Source organism: Molothrus aeneus, chromosome 14 (genome assembly GCF_037042795.1).
Source record: "Molothrus aeneus isolate 106 chromosome 14, BPBGC_Maene_1.0, whole genome shotgun sequence".
NCBI lineage: Eukaryota > Metazoa > Chordata > Aves > Passeriformes > Icteridae > Molothrus > Molothrus aeneus.
The window spans coordinates 2,776,289-2,799,243 of record NC_089659.1 but is presented as its reverse complement, the minus strand read 5'-3'; the positions used below and the strand labels follow the sequence as shown (position 1 = coordinate 2,799,243).

Sequence of the window (22,955 nt, the reverse complement as noted above, 5' to 3'; positions counted from 1 at the left end):
TCCAGAACGCATCTGAACGGCTGCCAGCGGAGGAAGCGAGCAGTTTCCATACACACATCACGCCACAATGTGGGAATTCAGGAAACAACACAAGAAAGGGGTTCCTAATAACTGTTCCAGCGTGCTCGGGCCAATTTATGCAATCACACAAAGGTCACGGTGGTTGTGCTAAAAAGCACAAAAGATAAGCACTACAACAGCAACGAATTCAAAGTAGGAGAATAAATCTCAGGCTTAGGAAAACCTAGAGTTGCTCCACCTACAATTTTTTGAGAGGTTGTCCTTCACATTCTTTAAAATTCCTCCATCTTAAAGTTCCTCGCTCCAGGAACGGCTGTAACTCAGGCGCCCTTTGTCCGCAGCAGCTGGAGCTCAGGAAGCTGCTGATATTATCCCTCCTGTACAGACACAGCTCAGCTCAGCATCCACTCAGCACACTGCACAGGGCCCTCAATTCATTTCCCTGCATCTCTGATCTTGGGCCAGTTTAACAGAGCTTTTCTTCTTGCACATAAAAATAAAGTGTTAGCAGGGCTCAGAAGCGGCATTTAGCTCTTGGGGCCAGACAGGACGTCCCCACCAAAGTGAGGGGTTCTTTGTCTATAAAATACATTATTGGGCAAAATAATGACCCTACAGTAAACAGACAGTAATACAAAGAAACAGGAAAAAACCTAAGAAGAGGAACTGAGGATGTTTGCCAGGAATGTGAGCAGGAGCAAGGAACAGGAATTTCTGAAAAGGGAGAGTGTATTTCTTGTCATAGAAGACAAAGACAGAATCCCAGAATGTTTTTGGTTGGAAGGGACCTTAAAGCTCACCTCATTCCACCCCCTGCCTTGGGCAGGGATACCTTCCACCATCCCAAGTTGCTCCAAGCCCTGTCCAGCCTGGCCTTGGACACTGCCAGGTGTGTTTGACAGATACTCATCGAATAAAAGGAAGTAAGCGAACCAACACCACATGTTTGGGAATACAGATCAAAACAAGACTAAAAGATTTCAAAGCCTTGTAAAAATCACAAGAAATGTGTGGAGAAAGCACCAAGGTACCAGAAGGTTGAGTGGTTGGTCCAAAGTCAGGCTGGGAGTTCAGTCTGCACTTGCAGAGGCCTTGCCTTGCTGCCCACATGTAGTGAGCTCAGACATGCAGTACTGCAGCTTTTGCTGCTCTTTCACCACCTGGTTTTAGCACCCAGCACCTTCAGGCTGGCCATGGCCATCTTTGAGTCATTTGCAGAGGATTTGGTGCTGCTGCCACATGCAGCCCTGAGCTGCACCAAGGCCTGGAAGGCACCCTTGGGTCCTGTGTTGGGTATGGCCGGAGAGCAAGTACGATTTATGAATGGAAAGGGAATCAGACAGATGAGGGATCGAGGCATGAACTACATGAGTTATTATTCACCAAGATGGCAAGAACAGCTATTCACAGATCAAGAGCACCAGAAATTACCACCACCAAACTTGACATGCGTGGAATTGCTAGAAAAGTTCTATTCTCAAAACACACAAGCAGGAACAGTTATACACTACTTATTCCTCTGGCCTTCACTAAGTAACTGCTGTGTCTTTCTATACAAGTGTATTATTTTACCAATTCTACACAATAAACTTTGATGGCCACATAACTTCTGGGAGGGAAGTAACCGATACAGAAACCTCTGCAAAGCCAACTTCATGTCCTGTCTCTCCTGTGATTTACACTGTAACACAGCCCCAGCTCATCTAAGATTTTTCATGCTGCTGCGTGTGAAGAGTTTTAAAAGTCTGTCAGTCTGGGAGGTGCCTCTAATGGATTGTAACTCAAGTGCAGCGTGGTTCCTGGGGTGAAGAAAAGGCCTGCAAGGAAGGGGGAGAAAAGGACCAGCTTACCACAGTGAAACGTAATATAGAGGTCAGCAGTGACATGTCACCCGTGAGGTGATTGATCAGGTACCACCTGTAAGGAGAATTATTCTAACTGCTGAACCTTGGCCCCTCTCTGGGCAGAACTGCAGAAGAGAGCTGTGTATCCAGGAGAGTGGTAAACAACTCCCAACTATGGAAAAACAAATGTTGCAGCTTTGCCCTAAACACATTCACACCTCAGTGCCCTGCAGTTAAATGTAGTTTGGGCAAAATAAGGTTAGTCTGGACAAAGTGATTTCCTTACAAAACACTGTTCTTCTCCCAAAGATGGACCTGTAAGCCTTTAGCTGATGTCTATTATATGTTAACAAATTTAATGTAGGAAAGTTGACCACTCCCTTGCTTCTCTGCACTCTCACCTCTCAAATCTCCTTAAAAAGAGATGTGTCTTTAAAATCTGCTGGAATTAATTGAAAGATTCCCTCAACTTCCAGTGGATTTGGAGCAGAGTGAACTGTAAGAGTAAGGCATGGAGGCACTGAACTTCAGCTTAGTATTTGTGTGCTCTCAAGGACTAAAGATTGTGTGAAATTACAAGTGAACAAGATGTAGCAGATTCTGCAGCAAAAACCAGACTTGCTAATCCTGATATTTTAATGACCATAAAGCTAAGAGGGGACAACCATGGCTGATTTGATACCAAAAAACCCAACCTCTTCAAAGCCTCCAGGCCTTAAAATGGTGCAGCTGTATTGATAAATACCACAGGCATGGGGGACAGGGGTTGCTCTTTGATTTAAAGCTCTTGCAACTCATTTTTAATGCTGAAGTCAGAAGCAGACTCAAAAGTGAGAAATTAAAGAGGCTCAACCAACAGCAATCTCTGGCTGGGAGAAACCTTGCAGTGCCTGGGAAGGGTAGAGGCATGGTCCCAGTGAAACACTGAGTGCCATGTGCAAGCAAGAGCTCTGCTAATTGCAGGAGCAGAACCATCTTCCCCTGCTACAGAGAAGCTGTACTGTAACCAGCTTGTTCTGAACACGAAATTAAAGATGAGAAATGAAAGGAGAAAAATATGTTAGGTACAAAAAACATATTGAAATAAAATAGATTCATTTCTCTTAAACAACTTCTTCAAAAAGTGCCAATTAGAATTTTCATGAATACATAGATGTGCTCCTAAAAGCAATCTTTTCCCTGTAGTAAGCTACAAAAGACTGATAATTAGAGAGAGCAAGATATCAAGTTACAGGTAATTGATTAACATTTCATTTTCATGTAAATGAAAAACTAAAAATAGAATTATGGAAAAAAGTCTGATTAGATTTTACCATCATTTTCAAAAGCTGCTGCCACATTCTGGAAGAGCACCAGCACTCTCTGCTGGTGATCTTTGTTCAACAGTTATCAAGAGAAAAATGAGGGATGAAAGTGCATTATGTTCTTGATATGAAATGCCATTTTTGTTTTAAATTGATGATTAATTAGGTCCCTAACAATTTAGCAAACAGCAACTCTAGGAGCTACCTATGCTTTTGGAAACAACACAGTCATTACTAAGAACTGCATTTACTCTGGGCAATCATCACTCACTGGAATAAATGTCTGTCTCAAATAAACATCTGATGGAAATGCTTCTCTCAGCAGAAAGCACTTCTCTGGTGCTGCCACACAAAGACAAGCTGGTGTGAGAATTCCCATAATGCCAAATCCCTTGGCTCCACCCTGACTTTCCATCAAATTTTGGGCTATGCCAAGATAAACAGCTCTCCTTAAAAAAGTCTTAGCCCAGCTCCAACACCTTCCCCAACGGGAGCCACAGTGGGAATGCTGTGTTTTCATCAAAGCAAACCTGCTCCCAGCCCTGCCTCTGTTCCACCCTTTGCCAGGAAGCTGGAAAAGCTTTGATTCCCTCTCCCCAGGATGCACCCAAGCCATGTCTCCTGGGCTGCCTCACACACCTGAGCCAGAGCTTGCACAGGGACAAAGAGGCAGCAAAAACCTCAGCGCCAGCTGCCCCAGCTGCCAAACTGTGCTCGGATCAGGCATCAGGAAGAAGGGTTAAAAATTGGCAAGTTGAATCCATGTGCAGCTCATGGAAGTGTGGGAAACAAAAGAGACAATGTTAAGGACAGAGTATTCACTAGCAAAGGGCTCAAGTTTCTTGGCTTCTGCCATCTGCTTCCCAAAGGCCATTTTTCAAGGTAGCTTTTTGTTCTTCACTGTTGAATGTAGCTGTGGAAAGACATCCTGCTCCTTCTTAGCTAATGAACTAAAGCTCAGTGCACGTTCAATGGCTTAAAATATTTTGGTTTTGTAATTCCCTGGGGACAAGAAGGGAATGCAATGTCAGAGGTGGGGTTTTTCTCCTGGGATTTGGATCAAATTTTTACCTGACACAGCTGACCCAAAAACCTCAGACACCTCCATAAATATTCATTTACACTATAGTTGTTAAATACATAAAGAAATTCCGTGTTAACAAAAAAAATACACAAGACTTCACAATGCTGTATATATCTGGATATTATGTGTAGAGATATACAGCCCTTTTGACTATATTCCTTTATGAAGTAAAAACTGGGAAGAACAGCTCCTGCATTAGAGAAACAGCTCACAGCCCTAAAAAGAACACACTCTGTGGTAAAAATAAGTGAGTTTTAACATAGTTGTAAGTCAAAGTCAGAAATAATTGTTCTAATGCATTCTGCTCCTGACAGATCTCAAATTTAGAAGAGCTTCACATTTGCTGAGAGTCCCAAGGAACTTTTAAAGCATTCAGGGATCACTGACACTTGGCAGAGTGGGACAGAGTGACAGCCAAATGCCAAGCACAGCTCTGAAACACTGCATGAGGAACAGACATTCCTGCCTAAGGGGGCAGAGCAAGTTTCCCACTGCAGAGAAGGACAAGAGTTTTCAAAGCTGAAGTTTTCTGCCCTTCAAGGAATTTAATGTTGTGCACATGACAGGATCCAGCCAGAGACAAGTGACCTACAAGGGATGAGAAGATGCTCAAAGCCTCGAGAACCTGAGCACCTAGAGGACATTAACATGATTACTTTTTTAATATTATTAACTATACATGCCAGGCTGCTCTTAAATATTTCCTTCCCACATTCCTACCCACACCTTTACCTTTGTGCCATAGGAATTCTGTGTTCAGCTCTGCCCCTTGATCATTAATGCAGACTCCTGAGTTTCAGACTTCAAAGCAAGGCAGGATTAAGAGTCACAGGACTGGGACAGCATCAAACCCTCCCTGTGCAGGAACCTCCACAAACACCTCCTGGGTGGCAGGACTGGGAAATCCAGGGATTTACACCTGTGGAGCTTCCCACAGGTGAAGTTAATAAAGGAGCCCAACAGTGCCTCATCTCCTTCCAAACACTGGAAAATGAAAGAAAATGGGAATTTCTCCTGGGGTTAGAGAAAGAAAGATGTGAGTGCTCTACAAATGTGCAAGGGCAGAAACCAAAGGCTTCATTGTGTGGAAATGCACTTCTCCAGGAAAGCTCTTCTCTTCTCCCTCTCCTCAGTAGCACACGAGAATGTTCTCAGGGAATCCATCATCACCCACAACCCTGGTGGTGGTTGTTTTTATTCCTGACTTTTCTATTTTCCCCCCTAACCCTCCCTCATTCTGCTGCTCAAAATGTCTGCATTCCCAGTTTCCTCATCTCTGCAGGTGCAGCTCATCCCAGTAGCACCAGCATTCCTGGGAGCTCCAGCCATGCCTCACTCTCAGAGCTTCCAGCAATGAGACTGACAACACAACACAAATGAAGACATTGCAGCACAAATATATCAAGATACAGGTCTGCCCAAGACCCTGAGGAACTTTAGGACTCATTTCAATGTAACTTGCAATCAGCATCCCTTTGAGTTACATTTGAAAATTACACCAACTTGGCCAAGATTAAGCTACATCAGGCTTAGGCAGAAAGGCAGTCTGGGCTTTTTCAGCTTTATTTGTAGCTGCTCTTATATCACCAACTTACAACACCAGACTAACACAGGTGCAGTTCCTTTAGTGGTTGAAAGCTGCTAGAGATCACCAGACTCAGGAATTTTCACTGACTGCATGGTCTACACCTGCTCTGAGTTAGACACTGCAATGCTACAGTGGGAGAAGCTGTTGTAGAGACACTCACTGCCCCCATCAGCCTCACCATCCCTCATGAACACTGGGCTCAAGTGATGGTAAGTGGTGTTACAGAGCAAAGATTTACTTGCTGAGAAGGTGAACTGCAAAGCCAAACTCAGAAATTTCTCTGCCTAACGAGAAGGTTGCAATTAGGTCATTGCTGAGAGCTGGGTAAGCACAGATCAGAGCAAAAACATTCCCACAGAATAACTCAGATGTGACAGCAGGTACTTGGAATGAGAACAAGGACTTCATCCACGTAGTCCTGCTGCTGAGTTATGTGGATAAACAGTGATCCTGATGGAGCCAGCCCCCAGCAGGACAGCAGGTGTCAGGATACACAGACCTAGCTCAGCACAAGCAAACCAAATTCCCAAACAGAAAAGCCCATGTCCAACTTTTGAAATTTGACAAAGAGCTCAGAGCAAGTTTCAGGTGAGAATTCTGTTTAGGACATGGATGAACTGGGTCCAGGCCACAGCCTTTTTTTGTATCTTCTGGACTCCAGTTTGAGCAATGCTTCTTATTTCTGCTAAAATACTCCATCAGTTCTATGCCCAACCCTGCTCAGGCTGGATATTTTGGTAAACACAAGACCTTTATTCAAATGCCAAGGAACTTCAACAGAACACTCTCCAAGCTGCTTTTTGGTCACTGAGACTCCCTCCCTTGGATCCTGCACATGGAATTACCTGTCCCAGGAGCACACAGGTCAGGAGAGGGGAGATTTGTGCATTAATGGGATACTGTTCTGATCAGGGAGATTAGGTTACAAGGCCATGCCTTGTAACACACTGCCTTCTTCAGTGTGGCACTTCAGTTTACAACTGGGGATTTCTGCTAATTAGATTGTACTTTTAATTATTTATGGCCTGTATTATCTGTAAAAGCTGCCCAAAACCTAAGCCTTAATAAGGATAATTGGAATAATCATATTTTTCCCTCTTCTGTAAAGCACCTTGAGCCTTACTGATGAGAAATGCAAGGATGTGATTAGATGCTTAATGAAAAAATATCATTAGAAAGTGGAATAAAAATGAAAAATGAACTAAAATGGAATTTTCTATTTTATACTGCATTGGGGCTGAATTAAGAATCATTTATCAGAGGTGTGATGCTGAAAATTTTAACCTGAAAACAGAGTGGAGATCTTCTTTATCCATATTATGATGGGAGAGTGCAGGTGAGGATGCCAGAGTTGGGGTGTGGATGTTGTGAGAAGTCTGAAATTTCAGCTTCAAATTATTTCAGCCCCCAGGAGTCTGAAATATGGAAGTGCTGGGCTCTCCCACCTGGTGCAGCCAGCCCTTGGCTGGTGCCAGCACCCAGAAAAGCAATGGGTGTTCAACATCACCACAGCTCCTGTGTCCACCACAGCTCTTCCACAATGAAGATTTGGCTTTCCAGCCCTCACCTTCCGCAAAAAGTATCCGGGAATTGAGGCAGAAGGGGTTTGACCAGCTCAGACCATGTGGCAGAAGTCACGGTGAATATTTATGGCCCTGCCTGACTCAGTCTGTGAATGAAATCCACAATGCCCGTACTGGGGACCGCCGAACCAAGGCACGGACGCAAAGCTTTTAACCCTTTCGGGATTACCACCCTCCAAATTTGCTCTCCCGGAGATCAAAGCAGGAGGATTTGGAGATATTTCTGTTAAATTCAGAGCTGAGGCAGGTGCGGGAGGAGAAGGGCAGAGCAGGGACCATCCCTGGCGGCAGGGGAAGAGCCCGAGGGTGACAAAACATCCCCGGCCCCACCTGGGCCTGACAGCGGAGCCGGGGAGGGGCCGGACAGAGGAGCAGGGACGGCTCCCCCAGCCCCCGAGCCCCGCCGCCTCCCCACAGCCACCACCGGCGCGGGCTGAGCCCCGGCACCGCCCCACACCGCCCGGGGAAGGAGGAGGAGATGCCCGTGAGGGCAGCGGGAACACCCGGCAGCCCTGCTCCGCCTCGGGGGGCCCGTCCCGGGCGGTGCTCGAGGGGACAGCGCCGGCCTTTCCCCGCGCCGGCCGCCGGCCTCGCCCCGCGGCCGCGCCCTCACCCGCGCAGCGCCCTTACCCCGCGGGCGCCGGGCCCTGCGGCCGCCCGCACATCCATCCCGGGCCGGCAGGGCGCTGGGCCACGCCGGGGAGCTCCGGCAAGGGCCCCCCGCCGATGCCGTGGGGAACTTTCAGCAGGCGGCTGCAACTACGGCGCCCGGCATCCCCCGGCGGGCCGGCGAGCGGTGCCGGCCGGGAGCTGTAGTTCCGCACGGGCGGGGGAGCCGCCGGCGCCTGCGGGCAGCGCGCCTCGGCCGAGGGGAATCGCGGCACCAGCAGGGCTGGAAAAGCTCTCTGAGAGCAGCGAGCCCAGCGTGTGAGCGATCCCCAGCTTGTCAGCCAGCCCAGAGCGCTGGGGGTCCCCTCCAGTCCTTCCCTGGACACCTCCAGGGAGGGGAGTCCACCTCCTCCCTGGGCAGTTCCAGTGTTTAACAACCTTTTCCGTGACGAAATTCTTCCCAATATCCAACCTGAACCTCCCCTGTCCTGTCACTTGTTGCTTGGGAGCAGCCCATTGCAATGTTTAACAACCTTTTCTATGAGAAATTCTTCCTGATGACCAGCCTGAGCCTCCCCTGACACAACTGGAGGGCGTTCCCTCTGCTCCTGTCCCTGGGAGCACAGCCCGACTCCCCTGGCTGTCCCCTCCTGTCAGGAGCTTTGCAGAGCCACAAGGTCCCTCCTGAGCCTCCTTTTCTCCAGGCTGAGCCCTTTCCCAGCTCGCTCAGCCCCTCCCGGGGCTCCAGCTCTTTCCCCAGCTCCGTTCCCTGCCCTGGACACGCTCCAGCCCCTCCATGTCCTTCCTGAAGTGAAGGGCTCAGAACTGACCTCAGCACTGGAGGAGTGGCCTCAGCACTGCCCACTCCGGGGACAGGCACTGTCCTGGTCCTGCTGCCACCCCATGGCTGGGACAGGCCAGGTGCCCGTGGCCTCTTGCCCACCTGGGCACACCTGGCTCATGTTCAGCTGCTGTTGAGCAGCACCCCCAGGGCCTTTCCCACCAGGCACTTTCCAGCCCCTCTGCACCAGTCTGGAGTGTTCCATGGGGTTGGTGTGGCCAAAGGATTTAAGTTCTTTACATTTTATTTCACCTGGCTCTTAGTATCAGCTCCCTAAACCTGCTGTATCTATTACCTCCATCACATCATGAGCTTTCTGCAACAGCTTTGCTTCTAAACTTTCTTCCACCATGTTTCCGATAGGGACCATTCCTCGCCCCAGAAACTCTCAACAAAAGCAATAAAAATGTAAAAAGCCAACCTGTCAAAGAAGTATTAGCAGGCAAAACTTAAAGAAAGACCCTGGAAACTGTGTCAGTGAAATACTCAGCTGCTGGCCATCAAGGGTTCAGCTCATATGGTCTCATGTTTACATGCTTCGTCCATTTTTATCTACAATTTATTTTTATTTAAAGCTGAGTATCTCTCTGGCCCTGCTGTGCCATGTTTCCTGTGTTGAACACAGTACACAAAACAAGCCATATAGAAACAAAAGGATATTTTAGAGATGTGAGGAGGAAGCACCCAAATTCAGGTGGAAAAATGGTTTTAAGCAGAGACATCTGTGTGTACAGAGCGTTATTACTGCTTGCTGTATTTAATTACAGATAGCTTTGTTTTGTTGCTTTTGATGGAGAGAGGAAAAAGCCAGCAGAGGTAGTGGCCACACACCAACCTTCCACTGTAAACACCCAGAAAGGAGGGCTGGGGGAAAGGCTGTTATTGCTCCATGGGAGTCCAGCAGCACAGGGGCACAAGAGTGACACAAAAATGGGCTGTGCTGTCACGAGGTCTTGTTTGCCAGAGCCAGACAACGAGGATCTATTACAAGACATGGTGGAATGTTTGTTTTTGTAGTACTGGATTTCCAAAATCCATGCTCTTTTTGTGGCTGACAAGCCCCCTCCTTTCTTTGCCTCGTTCCTGCAGCTGTCGGAGGTCTGCACCCCTGCCTGGAAAACATGAGCACAGCACAGCAAAAATGTGCATCATTCATGTGCCATCAGACAATGCTTGGGAGAGTTACAAAGGAGGGGAGGAAGAGGAGAAGGAGACCACAGTGCTGCAGTAATTTGCATTATTTCTACTTTCTTTGCAAGAGTCACTTTTAGCTTTAAACTGTAACAGCTATACATTTCATAGCAGCTTTACCACACTTCAGCATTATTGGGTTTTAATTCACAGCCCCTCATGACTAAGTAAAATTTGGCAGAGTGTCTCTGTTCTAACACATACTTTCATTTTGTTTTGGTAGTATTTCATATTAGGAATGAACTAAAAAGCAGAATTTGTGCTGTGACCTGTTGCTTACCTCAGGGATTCCCTCCATGGTTCATCCTTAATGCTTTGTGCTGTGCAAAAGCTCCTGAGAGCACCACTGGGATTTCAGTGGGAACCAGACCAGGCCCTGGCTGCCCCACACCACTCACCCTTCGTGGGTCCAGCAGGAAAAGCCAGCAGCAGTTCAGCTGGAGCAGAGCCTCTCCTCAGAGCACGGCTGGGACTGCTGCCATAACCCAAAGCTGAGCCTGGACAAGTCCCAGGTTTGGTTCTGTGCTCACATTCGGGCCCTGCAGTGAGCACAGGAGCCAGCACAGGGCAGCCCACGTGGAAATCCAGCTCCAGGCACTGGAAGCACCTTGCTGTGCCTCTGCTGACAGTACCTGCAACTCCCACATGTGCTGAAGCCACACACAAACCTCAGTGTCCAACTGTGCAGTTTCACCATGCTACTTTCAGTGGACCACAAACTGGAACAGAGGCACATTGCAATTCTGTTCGCCAGGGACTTCATCTGTACCTGTCTCAGTCTTCAAAATTCTCCCTGTATTGACAGTGAATACATTAGTTGCCCACCATGAGGCAAGTTCTCTAGATGACAAGCAGTTGAACTTGCCTTTTTCTTACTTGCACATTCAAAATTTCATCTTATTTTATTATGAGGGGCATTGAAGTCTTAAGAGCACATCTGTGGCAATTTACTTCCTTACCAAGTTCACTTTGATGATGACTGGGTGCTTATAGAACCACTGGACAAACACAAAAGGAGATTTAGAAATATTGCAATTAGAGCAAATAGGAAAAATAGCTTAGATTCCAGATGCTAGAAGGTATTTTAATGCAGACCATTCTAAAAATCTGAAATAAGGACAACATACAAACTGGGAGCACTTGAAATATGTTTATTCAGCAGCTAATACAACCAACCTCCAAAAAACTGGAGTCCCCTCTGGTTTCTGAACCGTGTCAAGTGATGAAAATGCCTTTAGGATGGAAGCTGGACAGTGCACTCCTTTCTGAGATATACGTCTAACAGGGATTAATCTCTTTGAAAAGGCAAAATATAAATATGTACACTCTAAATTCACAACAACAGCTTCAACTACTTTAATTCAAGTGGGGTAACAGTGGACAAACCCACATCATGTAAACTGCAGTCAGGAAAATCTCTGCTCTCTGCTGCTCCCTCCTGCTCCCAGGTCCCGTTCTGGTTTACATTCTGGGATCTGCCTCTGGCAGAGCTGGAACACGGAAGCGCTGAAGTGCTGGATCTCAGGGGCTGTGCACGGGACTGGGCCTGGGGCTCTGCTCTCTACACATTGCTCAAGGCATCCACACCAGGGAGAACCTTTCCTGGGGGCAGAAAGAACACAGCAGCAGGGTTAAGGACCTCTCAAACAACTCTGCAACGTTCAAAGAGATATAATGTTAAAAAGTGAATCAGGAATTATACTCTTGAAAATGGAAGAGTTTGGCTCCATGTTGACTGTGGTGGTGTTCACAGAGGTCTCAGGAAGAGGGAAGAGATGAGAATCTGACTCTATGTTTCAGAAGGCTTGATTTATTATTTTGTGATATATATTATATTAAAACTATATTAAAAGAATAGAATATAGGATTTCATCAGAAGGCTGGCTAAGAATAGAAAAGGAATGATAACAAAAGGTTGTGACTCTCAGAGAGTCTGAGCCAGCTGACTGTGATTGGCCATTAATTAGAAACAACCAACATGGACCAATCCCAGATGCACCTGTTGCATTCCACAGCAGCAGATCATTATTGTTTCTCTTTTCCTCTGAGGCTTCTCAGGAGAAAAATCCTGGCAAAGGGATTTTTCAGAAAATATCATAGCTACAGTTGACCATGGTGGTTCCATGGACCTGCTCCACACAGTGAATCCACCCAGAGCACAGCTGTACTCAGATGTCAGCAGAGATTCCTAACACAGCCCAGCCATCAACCCTCAATCAACAGTAATGGCACATTTCTGTCCAAGGCTCTGCTGGGGCCAGATCCAAACACCCAAAATCCTTTTCCATTAAATTTGATGGCAAACAGATTTTGGATTGGATTTAGAGTTGCTGCATACTTTCTTAAATCCCTAGTGGCAAGTAAATAGAATTCTGGGGAAGTGTGGTGGATATTTTAAGAATGAATTAAGAGAAGAAGCCTCCTATGAGTCTCAGGTCATTAAAATAACTAAAACACTCAGGTTGAGACATTTACAGATCTCTTTCCAACTGAAGGAATCAAATAATATTCTCATCTTCTTTGAGTACAAGAGCCTGGATTAATAAAGTGCAATGTTTTCTAAAGCATTTTTAGCTTTTTGTCATACTTTAATATAATGAACAGACACCACTCTGGTTTTGCCTTTCCTCACAAAAACAACCTTCTAATGCTCAAGCTGTGCAGCAGGACTGAATTGTAACACTGTTCACAACTCACTAGTTTGCTGAGTTTTCAGGGATTTTTTCCCCTTTCTTCATCTTCAGAAGCTTTTCTAATTAGCCAGACTTCCGTTACATTTAAAAGATCACACACACAAACCCATATTTTGGGCCAAAACTTAGACAAGTTCGTGCTTTTGAATACACAGTGTTTCCTTCGAGCCATCTGCATTCTTTCCCTTCCCCATCACTCCCTAGGCAACAGAAACAAAAGCTCTGTCTCCCATCTTACTCCTGCAAGCAGCAGCTGCAAGGCAGTTTATTGAAGTTTCTCCTCTCCAGAGGAGCTGACAGCATTGGATAATTTACACACACTGGGAAACGGCAAATTACCAGAGGAAATGAGAAGTCGTTTAGAGAACAATGGAACTCGTTACAAGAATCCCTTCAATCCTCACCATTTTGAATTCCAAGCACCCTCGTGCAGGTTTGTCGCTGAGCACTAGAGGGCTCCCCAAAACCAAGGGAATTCCAAACAGGAAGAAAAGCCTTGGCAAGAATTCCAGACTGTTCTGATGAGGTTCCCCTATCAGAAACCGGGCATTTTCAACAGGCTGGTTGGTATGTCCTGAGGGATCAGTGATAAAATCCAGCCCACTCTTTTTTCTATCCCAGTATTTTTGCTTTCTGGGAGAAGCATGCTGTGCTGTCTGCAGGAATATTCCATTTTCCTTCCTCTCTTCCTCTGTGAGGGCTACAGAACAGAAGAGGAGCTTGTAGCTCCAAAGCTACATGTAACTAACTCCACATGGTGGCACAAAAAAGACATTCCTCTGTGTTCTGGTTTGATAAGGTAGTGAGCTTTTTGGGAGCTTGTGGTTAAAATAATTAGTGTTGAGATTTGAATATTGGCATTTGGTGTGGCTACTGAGGACATGGATATGGTTTTGAGAATATAGGGGGTTAAAAGTAGAGAACTTTTAGGGGAATGTTTTTTTGGTTTTGGTTGGTGAAAGAGGTTACTGTCAAACCATGACACTGTTGTTGTGCTTTCCTGATAAGTCATAATGGTTAAGCACCCAGAACTCCACATTTACTCAAACAAATAAAGATAAAAGAGGATTTACCCTCTAGCAGCTCCAGGCTGGCTCCACCTCCTGTGCTGACATGGCTGACTTTATCCTCAGTGTTCCACTTAGCACAGCAAGTAGCTGTATCTCCACCACCTGGAGCACAAACAGAATCCATGAGACACAAGAAATTCAATTTTGTCCAACTGAAGGCCCAAGCTGAAGGACAGAGGAGAACTTGAGGAAAATAATTTGAGCAGTATTTTTATTACGGTGCTGGCCATCACGAGCTTTCTCCATGCATTTAGAAACAGAAGAACACAACTACTTACCAATAATGGTGATGCAGCCTTTTCCAGTAACTTCTACCACTTTGTCCATCAGGGCTTTGGTTCCTTTGGAAAACTTGTCCCACTCAAAGACTCCCACTGGACCATTCCACACGATTTGCTTGGCCCTTCCCACAACTTCAACAAACTTCTTCACACTCTCAGGGCCACAGTCCAGGCCCTAAGGGAAGTGAGAGAAGTCACTCTCAGAATCACTGCTGAGCCCCAGCTCAAATCACCCATGGCCAGCCAGAAGCTTCCTCCCCACCCCAGACAAGAAACAAGAATTTCTCTCTATTCACAGACAGATTTGCCAGCAGCTGCTGCAGGAGGGGGGACTCTGGGGGGGTTTTATCTTCCTAACACTTCTTAATCTTCCAGTAAGTCAATTTTAAATCAATGTCAGATTCTCGAAGCCTTAATTAGAAAACTTTTCCAACCCTACTTAAATTCTAGTCAAATAAAAGGGATTTTTACTGCATTCAGATCTGCATGTTGGGCAAGGAATTTTGCTGTTTTAATCCAAATCTCACAGAAGCTACTTTAGACTTAAAACTTCAGAACAAACAACAGGGCTTCAATTTCATTAAACCAACAAACTCTACACAGCTTGCCTGCCCTCAGAAACATTTGCCAAGGCTCACAATTACTCTTTCTACTCCTTTAAGAGGTGTCCTACCCACACTATTCCTTCCTGCTCCCCCTGTCAGTCCCTTTCCCATTCAGACCTACCATCCAGCCAGCAGGAATGCCTGAAGCCACTGTGGCCTCCCCAGTCTGCGCATTCTCATCAAATTTGTCAGCAGTGATGAAGTCAACAGGCAGAGTGATCTTCACACCATTCTTCTCTGCCTTGGCCATCAGGTCCTTGACAATTTTTGATCCCTCTTCATCAAACAGAGAGTTGCCAATCTAAATTTAAGAGAAGTGTTTGTTTAGGTCCTGGTCATTACAGAAGAGAACATCAGCACCCAAACTGCTCAGACAGCAATTCTGGAAAGATTGTTTTCTTAAAGCACATGGAGAGACATGGCAGCAATCTGAGTTTTGCAAAGAGATTCTCAAGTAATTTCTCAGTGCTCCCTACTCTTGCAGAGAGCCAAGAGAGCCAGTAAGGTGCATTCAGAACATGGAAGGTGCATTCAGACCACATTCCCCACTAGAAGCAGACATGGAATTGTTCTCCTTGTACCTCCATGTTGTTGAGCACTTTGAGGAAGGTGAATGCCATTCCACCACCAATGATCATCTCATTGACCTTATCCAGCATGTTATTGATCAGCTGGATCTTATCCTGAACTTTGGCTCTGTAAGAGAGAAAAGAAAAAAGAATTAATAATGAATATTGTGTCTTTGGTATATCAAGGCTGTTCTAGAGAATGATCCAAGAAAAGAATTGTTTGGAATAGGCAAAAAGAGAATTTTCCAAGTTAGCAGGCCAGCATTAAAATTCAACTTACTAGAGCATTATCCAGCCCTCCATTTCTTCTTTTCTATTTAAATATCAACCTCATTAGCCCTTTAGAGCCTGATTTCCCCTGACTGCCCAGCAGAGCCCCTGCAGCCCCAGCAGGGCCTGTTGCATAATGAGAGGCCGTGTCAATTTACAGAGCCTGAGCACTCCTGTACCCTGAACTGGGGGGAAAGGTCACGGACAATGTCTGGGCCATCACATGGCTCTAACTGCTCTCCTGGCTCATCTGGGCAAAAAACTGCTGGGGACTGTCTTGATTTGGGGAGCAACAATAAACAGCCAGACTGGATCATCACAGGAGCAGAGGTATCAGTCAGCTCCTCTCTAATCCACATCTCACATCCCAGGAGTCAGCTACAAACCTGAACTGCAGGTACACTTGAAAGGAAAGCACTTGCTTAAATAACATGTCATTTGTTAGGGCAGTTAGAGAAATACAGTCACAGTGTTCTTGAGCCTTACCCTCCAAGAATTGCCAAGAAGGGTCTCTCTGGACTCTCTAGGGCCTTGGCAAAATAATCCAGTTCTTTCTTCATCAGGAAGCCAGCAGCCTTCTGAGGCAGATTGACACCGACCATGGAGCTGCAGAATTAAAGTAAAAAGTGAGGAAAGGAAAAATCTCCTTTCCTTTTTCCATGACACATGGGGGTGTAGAAACACCCCCATGTCTCACAGCATTACAAAGCCAACTCTTGAGTCAGCTGCAGCAATGAGAACAGCTACTACCTGCATGAAAACACACACAGGCTTTGTTTTCCTAGTTTGATAAGACAGTTGTGCATGCTTCATTTCTGACATTGGTTCTGCACAGAAATATTGATTTGCAAGACATTTATCATCTCAACTAGTGATCCAACAAACCAGAGGACAAATCAGAATAGCCAAGAGCAGGGATTTCTTCTTCCAAGAGGATCACTACAGTCTGCAAGTACACATATCCAAACACACTCCATGAAATACTAATTTTGGAGTGATTAATCTTTTGGAAAAGAGGGCTGCTGTGATTGCAGGACAATTTATACAAGCCCTAAGCAAGTCATCATTAGATCTTCAAAGTCTAAAAAAGTCAATGCAAGTCTAAAGCTCTTGTTTCAAGAGACAAACCTGAAAGAGCATACACTGGTAACAACTACCTCCAGTAAATCCACTACTGAGGAACAAACACAGCACAATGACAGTGGGGTAGCCCAAAAGGAAGTTAACACTCCTCAGGAGCAGTATTTGATGTGTTTCCACAGCAGATACTGTTCTGCAGTTCTGCCTGTGGAAGGGAAATGGGGACCCACCTGTGAGCTCGGTGTGCAGTGCCAAAAGCATCATTGACATAGACATCTCCCAGTTTGGAGAGAGAGGCTCTGAAAGCCTCCACTTTGGCAGGCTCAGCCTTGATCTAAAAAAAGAGAAACAAGGACAAGTTTGTACCCTGAGACTTTGACTCTGAGCTCAAAGTCAGCTATTTGACTGAAACCCAAAGCAGAGGTCAGCCAGAGGAACTCATCAGTTCATCCAGTGGGTCACTGTCTTCATTTGCTTTTTCCCAGACCAGCAGAAGCAACAAAAAAGTTTAAATGGTTTAAATTCCACCTTAAACTCCCCATGACTGCTATTGCTGAAGACTCTTCCCACTTCTGAACTGCAGCACCACAAACCTTTCAGTCCCTCTCCAACAGACTGTGTTGTGTGGTGAACACAGGTAGCACAGGAAGGGTGTGGAGAGACAAGGCAGTGCTGAGATCAGGCACCACAAATTCATGCTCACTCACAGAACAAAGCAAGCATAATCTCCAAGAGACACAAGTACAAGGTTGAGCTCCTGAAGGACTGATTTAGCAACTGCATTGAGGATTAACCAATGAACAGTCTGATAAAAGGCTGGCACACTACAGCAGGCCACAGTGATAGCAGCCAATGCTGGAAATGCAGCTAAGTGTAGTATGTAGTGGGTAAGAACAGGTGTATTTCTGTGAAAAAACTCCTCTAAGCATCCTACTAAATCCTCACAGGATGGCTTATGCAGGTCAGCTCTCCCTGCCAGCATGAAGAGACAGCAGAGCCCACTGGGGCAGCAGGTGACTGCTCAGGGGTAGCTGGCAGCCACTTGGGGCAGGGAGCAGCCCAGACTGGAGTCAGGCCAGCCCTGCCAAGGGCTCTCCTGCTTGGTCAGCTCAGCACCCCAGGGAGGCCTCTGCCAGCACCACGTGTGACACCACAGGGACAATGGCAGGAAGGCACTCCAAGAGATGGCAGCAGGGCTCAGCACAGCTTTGGGGACCCTTTTTAGCAGAGCCTGAGCAGGAGACAAGTGCAAGGGACCACAGAGATTCTGCAACAATGCTGCCAACTGCTCCTTCACTCAGCAAACTGCCTGGCTGCACAGAGAGTAAGTGCTCAGTTGGAACCAGCACCATCTGTGAGCAGAACACAGGAGGCTCTGACAGAAGGAACCACTACCACTGCATCTACTTTGGAAAAACACAGCTTAAGCAGCAGTCAGCAACCTGCAATCCTGTCCTGCATCACTGTTTCCATAGCACTGCCTCTCACCTCTGTTAGGAGAGGCAGCTCTGACACTGGCACCTCTCCCCTGATGTGCTCAGTGCAGTGTGTGCTTCCATATGCACATACCCACCTAAATCACCTGGGAACTACAGAAACACACAAAACCAAGGGATTGTCTCCCAGAGAAAATGAAATTCTTGCCCCACTCTTCTCCCTGCCACTATACCTGCAGTTCTAGCAGTGAATAATGCCAGATTTGCTCAATTTTCCCCACCATCTGCACAGGCTCACCAACTCTGTGCTGTGTTCATAAGCTACAGGAGTCCTGTGTCAGCCCATAAAGGGCAGCACTCCATGTCAGCATTCCCTCCAAGCACTGGATCTCTGTGAGCCAGCAGGGTCACCATCGCTAAGAAAAGCAGCTGTCTGGAGCAAGCACTCTGCTGACCTTCAACAAAATGTCAGAGGTGCAAGGCAGCCTGGTTCTAGAGAACTGCTCTGAAGAGTAGACAGGCTTAGAGCAGGGTTTGATAATCCCTGTGCTGCAGAAATATTAACCATGTAACCTGAAAAGGAAGCATCATTCTTATGGGCCTGGTGGCAACAAACTGTCTCCAAATTGGTTTTCATTTTAGACACCCAATACTGAAGCCTAACAAGCAGCAGTTTCTTGCACAGCTCTATTTTGTTTCTTTCTCCTTTTTTGACAGAGTCACCTACAGCCTTTCACTTGAGCTGTTTCATCTTGGAAATTCACTGTACTCCACTCAAAGCTTCTGCACAACAGTGGGACACACTGAACTAAAGATCTCTGACATCCTGTTAAGAGCAGGTTCACAATCAGTGCTTTAGAGAGGCTGCTGGCTCCTTGTCAATCTGCAGCAAGGAGCAGGTAAGACCAGAGCAGGCACACATGGAGTTTCACCTTGTTCCCTGAAGCATCCTTGCCTTTGCCTTCCTCCTCAACGTGGAATCTGAGGTTCTCCAGCAGGATGACAGAGCCAGCAGCAGGATTGGCACAGGCATTCTCCACCTCAGCACCAACACAGTCCTTCAGGAACAACACCTCCCTGCAAACACAAGACACACACTGTAACCCCACCAGTGATTTCCTGGTGGAAAGAAAAACATCCAGGTCTCCTGGCAGGGAGGGCCTGGTGCACACCAGGCTGTTTTTCCACTTTACCTGCCCAGGAGTGCCTTCAGCTCCACAGCTACTGGGGCCAGGGAGAACTTGTCAGGCATGGGGACACCGTCCGGGCGACCCAGGTGGCTCATGAGAACCACGGACTTGGCCCCATGGTCCAAGCAGTGCTTGATGGTAGGAACAGCTGCCTTGATTCTGTAACAGCACACAACAACTCATTAATAAGCACTCCATTAGTTTACCAGGCAAGCAGATTAGTAGCACTTCCACATGAGCCCTGGGAGCTGTCCCTCAAAAATGACAAAAGAAACAGAGCACAAGAGCTGGACAGAACAATTCCTTAAAAAAGCATCAACAAAATTCTCCTTCCCAGCCTGTTTGCATGCATTTCACTGTTATCTTCCAAGCAATGTAGGACATGGAATTAAAATGCATTTTGTAATCTAAGTTCTGCTGATTGCTCAGTTAAGAAATGCCAGGACACAGCTGAACAGTACCAGGCTCCCTGGGTTACTCTGGGATCCTGCACCAGTAGAGAAATGAGGAGCAGTGAGAACACTGTGGTGAGCAAAGCTGGCACCTCCTGCAAGTGGCACACAGGCAGGGCAAGACAGCTGGCATCACTGTTTGGAAACTCCAGGGTTTTGTGTGCTGCACAGCAACAATTATTCTAACAAAGACTCCAAGTTACCACAGCCCCAGGGTAAGCAGGAGGCACAGAGACTTCTGGATAGTAAGAGAGACAATTTTCACACACGGCCTAAGGGATGTGGCTGTGAAATGGCAACAGTTTAAGAAGTTTAAGTTAATCTCTAAAATAAGAGATTTTTTCCCATATGCTCTCCACAGCAGCCACAGTGAGTATCAGCCTTGTATTTAAGTGTAGTTTGCTAGCAACTGCAGGGGGTTTAATTAAAAATTGTTGGACTTTCTCTGACACCTTTAATATTCTGGTATGAGCAATAACAGATTAATCATGGTAATGCTCCAGGTACTGGGGCAAAGTCAGCGACACAGTAGACTTTGGGGCCTCCATTTGAGATGAAAATTACAGCTCACCTCTGATTGTTAGTTATTTTGTGATCCTTCATTGGAACATTGAAGTCAACCCTAAAAAAAAAATCAGAAGCAAAATTTAATATTCAACAGATTTATTTTTTTACTTATTTAATTAATTTTAAATATTCAACAAATGAGTGAGGAAACCTGCCAGTAAAGGTGCTGGCTAAAAAAACAGCGTTACAATTAGAGTTAGATGTTCACCTCGGCCCTGCTGACAAGTTCTGTTCTGAAATCAATGTGTTACCAGCCATTTCTGCTTGTGATAACATCACAAATGGAGAACAACCACTACTAGAATGACTCAGGAAAGCTGGGACAGCAACACATCCTAATGCTCAGGACCAGAGCAGCAGTAATGCTGAGCAGGAAATAAACCCAAACACAACTTTTAATTTTTAAACAATATGATTTCAGATCCCAACAGAGGAACATCCAAAGGAAAGGAAATGAACCTCGACTAGTGACCTTGTGTCCTCAAATGAGGCTTCAGAAATGCTTGGCTGGACTACTGTGGCCAGCAGGCAGTTGAAGGAAGCTTTAACTTCTGTCCTCTGCAGCTCTAATCTCCCTGCTGTGGCTTATCACATTCTCCCTGGAAGACCTGACTTGGATCTTGAGGTGACTTCCTGAGCCGTGCCAGCTGGAGCGCTGGCAGGGAGGAGTTCCAGGGCCCTTTCTCCTGGCATCCCTCGTGCCCATGTGCAGGAAGCCGCGTTGCGTAACCGCGGAGGCAGAAATTGCTCACTGAGCCACGGGAGGGAACAGCCATGGCTGGAGCAGAGAGCAGAGTGTGCATCCTTCATCCTTCCGTACGTGAAAAGCACCGCGTTCAGCAAGCTGCGTGAATGCATCCCCCTGCAGCCCACTCAGCACGTCAAACAAACGGGAAGGAAAGACAAAAGCTGCCAGCAAAACAGGAGTAGCTGAGCAGAAAGAAATTGAACTGGCAGCCCCACAGCACAGTGGTCGAGTTCTAGAAGGGGCAAAGAAAAGCACCATTATCCTAAAGGAGAGAATAAAAGGACAGTTTGCTTTACAGAGCCATCAAAACTACAAAAGAAAGGTCCAGCTCAGCCTTCTTCCCCCCTGCAGACCATTGAAATCTGAGCTCCCTGAGCCCTCTCCCCTCCCCATTCTCAACTTTTCCTGAAGCTTCGGCACCGAAGCTAAGCAGGATGTGAGTAAGCCAAAATTACGATGAACACGAGGAGAAAAAGAAGAGGTATCGATTTTAGTACTACTGAGAGCACGTGGTGACTCGTTTCAGGAGACACGGAGCCTGGCAGCTCACCTGCTGTGTTTGGGTAGTCCCTCACGGAACAGCAAAATTAATTAATTAGCATTAATTAACAGAGATTTTGAGCGGGCGAACCCAGCCCACCGCCTGCCAATGCACGGCTGCTCTCTGTAACATGACTCAGAAATGGAAAAAACCAATCAGATGGCCAAAAAAATAGTCAGGTACAGACTTCTACAGAGAGATCTTTTGTTGTATCAGACTTAGAAAGTGCACGGAAATCCGGAGCAAGCTTCTTCAGTACTTGCTACATGGGCTGGTTTCTGGTAATAAAATTAGGGAACTAGTTCAAAACAAGGCTGAAGAGACAAGGAGTAAAAAGAGCAAGTTGTCTGTCAGACTGCGAATAAGAGGAGCTGTATTTTTGCTATCCCTGCCTACTCACAGAGCAGATAACACGCACACGGTAACCACGTTATAGTGACCTTGAACAAACTACCCCATAATTAAAGCATTTCGAGCAGGACATATCACGATGTACCTTCGTGCCCTTATCTCCCAAGACTTGGCAACAATTTTAACATTACGCTTTCAGGCACTGATGCTTTATAAATAAGCAAGGACTGCCTATTTTAGGGTTTCAGACCAGGATGTGCAGAAAACCTGCGGTGACGCCCCAGCCAGGGAAGTGTCCAAGGCCAGGCTAGAAGAGGTTTGGAGCAACCTTTCTAAGCAAAAGGTGTTCTTGCCCTCGGCATGGGGATGGAAAGAGATGGGCTTTAAGGTCCCTCCCAACCCAAGCCATTCTGTGATCCCATTCCTGCTAAGAAATTAATTATTATTGGTATTTGGACAGCTGAGCAGAGCCGTATCTTCACTTTTTTATTGCAATGCTTTTTGAATTTGCATTAAGGAAAAAAAATTAACTGGGAAATAAGCGGTTTTGGGGTAGCTCTCTGGAATAAAAGCACAGCAGGCTGGCTGGATTTGCCCTCCGGCCTCCTGTGGCCGACACACGTGCGAGAGAGCGGGGGGTGATCCAGGGCGGCGGAGCCGGGCCGGGATTTACACCCTGCCCGGCCGCCACGTACCCGCAGGGAAGCCGGGCCGGCTCCACGATGATGCAGGAGCCTCTCCAACACCCAGCGAGCGAAAAAGAATGAAATTAAAACCGCACAAATCGACACGCGCCAGGCTCGGGCAAGGGGCTGCTACCGGGGGGCACCGGCTCGGCCCCAGCGTGCAGCATAGAGCAGGGCGGCCCTCAGGGGACGGACATTCCCCCGCAACGCCTCACCTCATGACGACGCGCTTTCCCTTCACGTCCACCTTGTCGAGGGTGAGTTTGTTGGAGAGAGACATGTTTGCTGCCGACCGCAATCACTCCGCTCCCGCTCAACCCGCTCCGCTTCGCCGCCTCCGCGTTCTGCCGC

General features: G+C 46.7%; 2 protein-coding genes across 2 annotated transcripts in view; both read right to left on the bottom strand.

Moving 5' to 3' along the window:
• Positions 1 to 8,148, bottom strand: part of AMOT (angiomotin) — a 60,973-nt gene extending 52,825 nt beyond the window's left edge. The window contains exon 1 of the mRNA XM_066559238.1: positions 8,055 to 8,148. The gene's annotated coding sequence lies outside the window, so the exon portion shown is untranslated. The remainder of the gene's footprint in view (positions 1 to 8,054) is intronic.
• A 3,053-nt stretch (positions 8,149 to 11,201) lies between these two features.
• On the bottom strand, positions 11,202 to 22,955 carry PGK1 (phosphoglycerate kinase 1). Its single transcript, XM_066559589.1, has 11 exons — positions 22,820 to 22,955; positions 20,283 to 20,333; positions 19,263 to 19,418; positions 19,002 to 19,146; positions 16,864 to 16,967; positions 16,040 to 16,159; positions 15,296 to 15,410; positions 14,836 to 15,015; positions 14,107 to 14,284; positions 13,832 to 13,930; positions 11,202 to 11,667 (listed from the first exon to the last, which is right to left on the bottom strand). Exons 1-11 carry the CDS (start codon positions 22,882 to 22,884, stop codon positions 11,627 to 11,629), a joined length of 1,254 nt encoding a protein of 417 aa, XP_066415686.1. The 5' UTR covers positions 22,885 to 22,955; the 3' UTR covers positions 11,202 to 11,626.

Excerpts from the sequence above, each read along its gene's own strand:
- PGK1 (XM_066559589.1), bottom strand. The coding sequence starts at position 22,884 with ATGTCTCTCTCCAACAAACTCACCCTCGACAAGGTGGACGTGAAGGGA. Across the intron at positions 16,160-16,863 it reads ACTGCACACCGAGCTCACAG|CTCCATGGTCGGTGTCAATC; the intron begins GTGGGTCCCCAT and ends TTAATTCTGCAG. Across the intron at positions 14,285-14,835 it reads GCATTCCTGCTGGCTGGATG|GGCCTGGACTGTGGCCCTGA; the intron begins GTAGGTCTGAAT and ends CACTTCCCTTAG.